This window comes from Acanthamoeba castellanii (genome assembly GCF_000313135.1).
Source record: "Acanthamoeba castellanii str. Neff unplaced genomic scaffold scf7180000083772, whole genome shotgun sequence".
Lineage (NCBI taxonomy): Eukaryota > Discosea > Longamoebia > Acanthamoebidae > Acanthamoeba > Acanthamoeba castellanii.
Window position 1 is genome coordinate 12,479 of NW_004457683.1, and position 2,386 is coordinate 14,864.

Here is a 2,386-nt window from a genome sequence, read left to right on the forward strand (position 1 = left end):
TTCAATCAAGCCTGCGCGCGGGGGAGACCTCGCACCTCTCTGGCTTTCTCGTTGACTTCGACAAACAACGACGCCAGCCCCTCCGGTTCTTCTGCGCACCCCCAGCAATGAGCGAGGCCGAGCAAGTGCGTGTGGTGTGTACGGCATGAAGCGGAAAGAACCTTGGCTGATGGGTTCGTTCTCGTCCTCGTCCTCGTCGCTGTCTTCGTTGCCCGAGCTGAGGGCAGCCTCCGTGGAGTCCAGCAAACGCGCGTTTCGGTGGCGCGTCGATGACTTCCTGCGGCGGTGTTGTAGCACCATCATGCTCTTCCCCTGCCCGTCCTGAAGACCCCTTTTAAGTACTAATTACATTCTTTTTCTTTCTTTAATCAATGAGTTTCGAAAGTAAAATTGACTTCTCGATCCGAATAAAGGAGACAAAGAGCGCACCACAACGGAAAGGTTGAGGCTGGCCCCGAGACTCGCCTTCGCAGGGCTGGTCGACATCGTACTTGTGCGAATTCAAGCTTGAAACAAATGATAAATCAATATTGTTTGAGTTCCGTTCTTGCATTCCTATGTGCTTCAAACTATGCCAAGAATTCGCATTCTTTCAGCCACTGCGTCTTCGGCCGGGAAAAAAGAAGAAAAAACCAGAAAGGCCGCTCTTCATCTGCACACACTTTACAATGGAGCGAGAGCACAGAGGCGGAAGGAGTGGTCGAGGTGGAGACAGGTTCCCTCTCCTCACGCTCTGGACATCAATAAGATATTTTTTGCAAAATGATATGAAGAAATCTGACAGTTAAACGTGGGCAGTAAGGACGTGCAGCTGTCGAAGGCCCTCTCCTACGTGCTGCGACATGGCGCGATCAAGGAGCGGTTGCCCATCGGACCCGACGCCTTCATCAAGCTCGACCTCCTACTCGCCCGTCCCAAATTCAAGGCATATACGCCTTCTCGCTGCTCTTCTGCTTCTTCTTCTTTGAACCGTGGCGTGGGCGGCAGCTGACTGGCGCAAGCAACAGGGCTGTACGGTGGAGGACATCAAGCGTCTGGTGGCCTCTTCCGACAAGCAGCGCTATGCGCTCGAAGAGCGACAGGACGGCCTCTACATCCGCGCCAACCAGGGCCACTCCATCCCCGGCGTACGTCCACGCACGCACGCACACACCGTCTACTCGCGAGAGTTGAACTTAACGTTTTCTTGTTGCGTCGTGTGCGGTGGTGCGTGTGCGACGACAGCTGACGGAATTGGATTTCAAGACGATCACCGACGCGTCGCACTACCCCACGGTACGCACCAGCACTTTCTATCACGAAAGCCTTTTCATGGTCGCGTAGGTCTCACGGGCGTACGGCGGTGACGCAGGTGGTACATGGAACATACCACGAGTCGTGGATCAACATCAAGAGGACGGGTCTCAGCAAGATGGGCCGAACGCACATCCACTTTGCCAAGGGCGAATACGGCTCCGCCGACGTCATCAGCGGTACCTTTTACTTTCACACGGCACACACGGCATACCTCTGATTGCTCATGCATGGTTGTGTCGACCGACGATCAGGAATGCGCCAGACTTGCCAGGTGCTCATCTACATCAACCTCACCCTGGCACTCGAAGGTAACGCATGTGCTTGCGCTCAACGTGCCTGCGCATCCCCAGTACTTAGGCGCCTTGTTTACTGTTTCGCAGAGGGCGTCGAGTTCGTGGAGTCGGCCAACGGCGTCATCCTCTCTCCTGGTGTGGAGGGCGTGCTGCATCCCAAGTATTTCGCTCGCGTCGTCGATGCCAAGACCGGCCAGTCTCTTCTCTGAACTTGACGTGTTAACCACCTTAGCCTCAGCATGCCAGCTCGCCTTTTTCTGGGGATGCTGCCGTTGATGGGAAGTCGCAGCCCGTCGGCAGCACCTGGCGCGCGTTGATGTTGATGCGTCGCTTGCTCAGGTAGTCCACCACATGGGCCAGGTGTGGCTCCGTGCCCGCGAGGCGGTGGTGCGCGAGTTCTGGCGGGAGGGTGGCGGGGAGGATGCGAGGCACGCCGTGGTAGAGGAGCCGCGACGCGCCGCCCATGACCACCACGTCCCCCGAGCGTAGCAGCATCGCTCGCGGCTTCTCCTCCCGTGTTCGTCCGCCCAACCTGCCATGTTCAGGCCAGGCGCACGCATCAATGTGTGGTGGTGGGCGTATATGACTGGAAAGAGGGAGGGCCAGGCCGTACAGGAAAATGGCGGACAGGCCGAGGCTGATGGAGACGATGGGCGCCTCGAACGTGAGCTCCACATCATCCAGATGCCCACAGAGCACCGTTTCTGGCGAGAGGCGAGTTTTTTTTTTTAAAAGTTTGATTCTGTTTCTTTTCAATTCCAATGCTGGGGGCATTGGGGCGTACCAGGAGCGTAGTA

The 2,386-nt window shown here is 56.7% G+C and overlaps 2 protein-coding genes across 2 annotated transcripts; one reads left to right on the plus strand and one right to left on the minus strand.

Annotated features, from left to right (window-relative positions):
* Window positions 1-668: 668 nt before the first annotated feature.
* Window positions 669-1,798, plus strand: ACA1_014870 (the record flags this gene model as incomplete). The annotated part of the gene is made up of 7 exons (XM_004354028.1): window positions 669-715; window positions 799-911; window positions 988-1,127; window positions 1,225-1,275; window positions 1,352-1,472; window positions 1,548-1,604; window positions 1,677-1,798. The coding sequence occupies 7 exons, from the start codon at window positions 669-671 to the stop codon at window positions 1,796-1,798; spliced, it is 651 nt and encodes a 216-aa protein (XP_004354080.1).
* A 25-nt stretch (window positions 1,799-1,823) lies between these two features.
* ACA1_014880 (alkylation repair protein, putative) lies at window positions 1,824-2,363 on the minus strand (the record flags this gene model as incomplete). Its single annotated transcript, XM_004354029.1, has 2 exons — window positions 1,824-2,121; window positions 2,203-2,363. 2 exons carry the CDS (start codon window positions 2,361-2,363, stop codon window positions 1,824-1,826), a joined length of 459 nt encoding a protein of 152 aa, XP_004354081.1.
* Window positions 2,364-2,386: the final 23 nt, after the last annotated feature.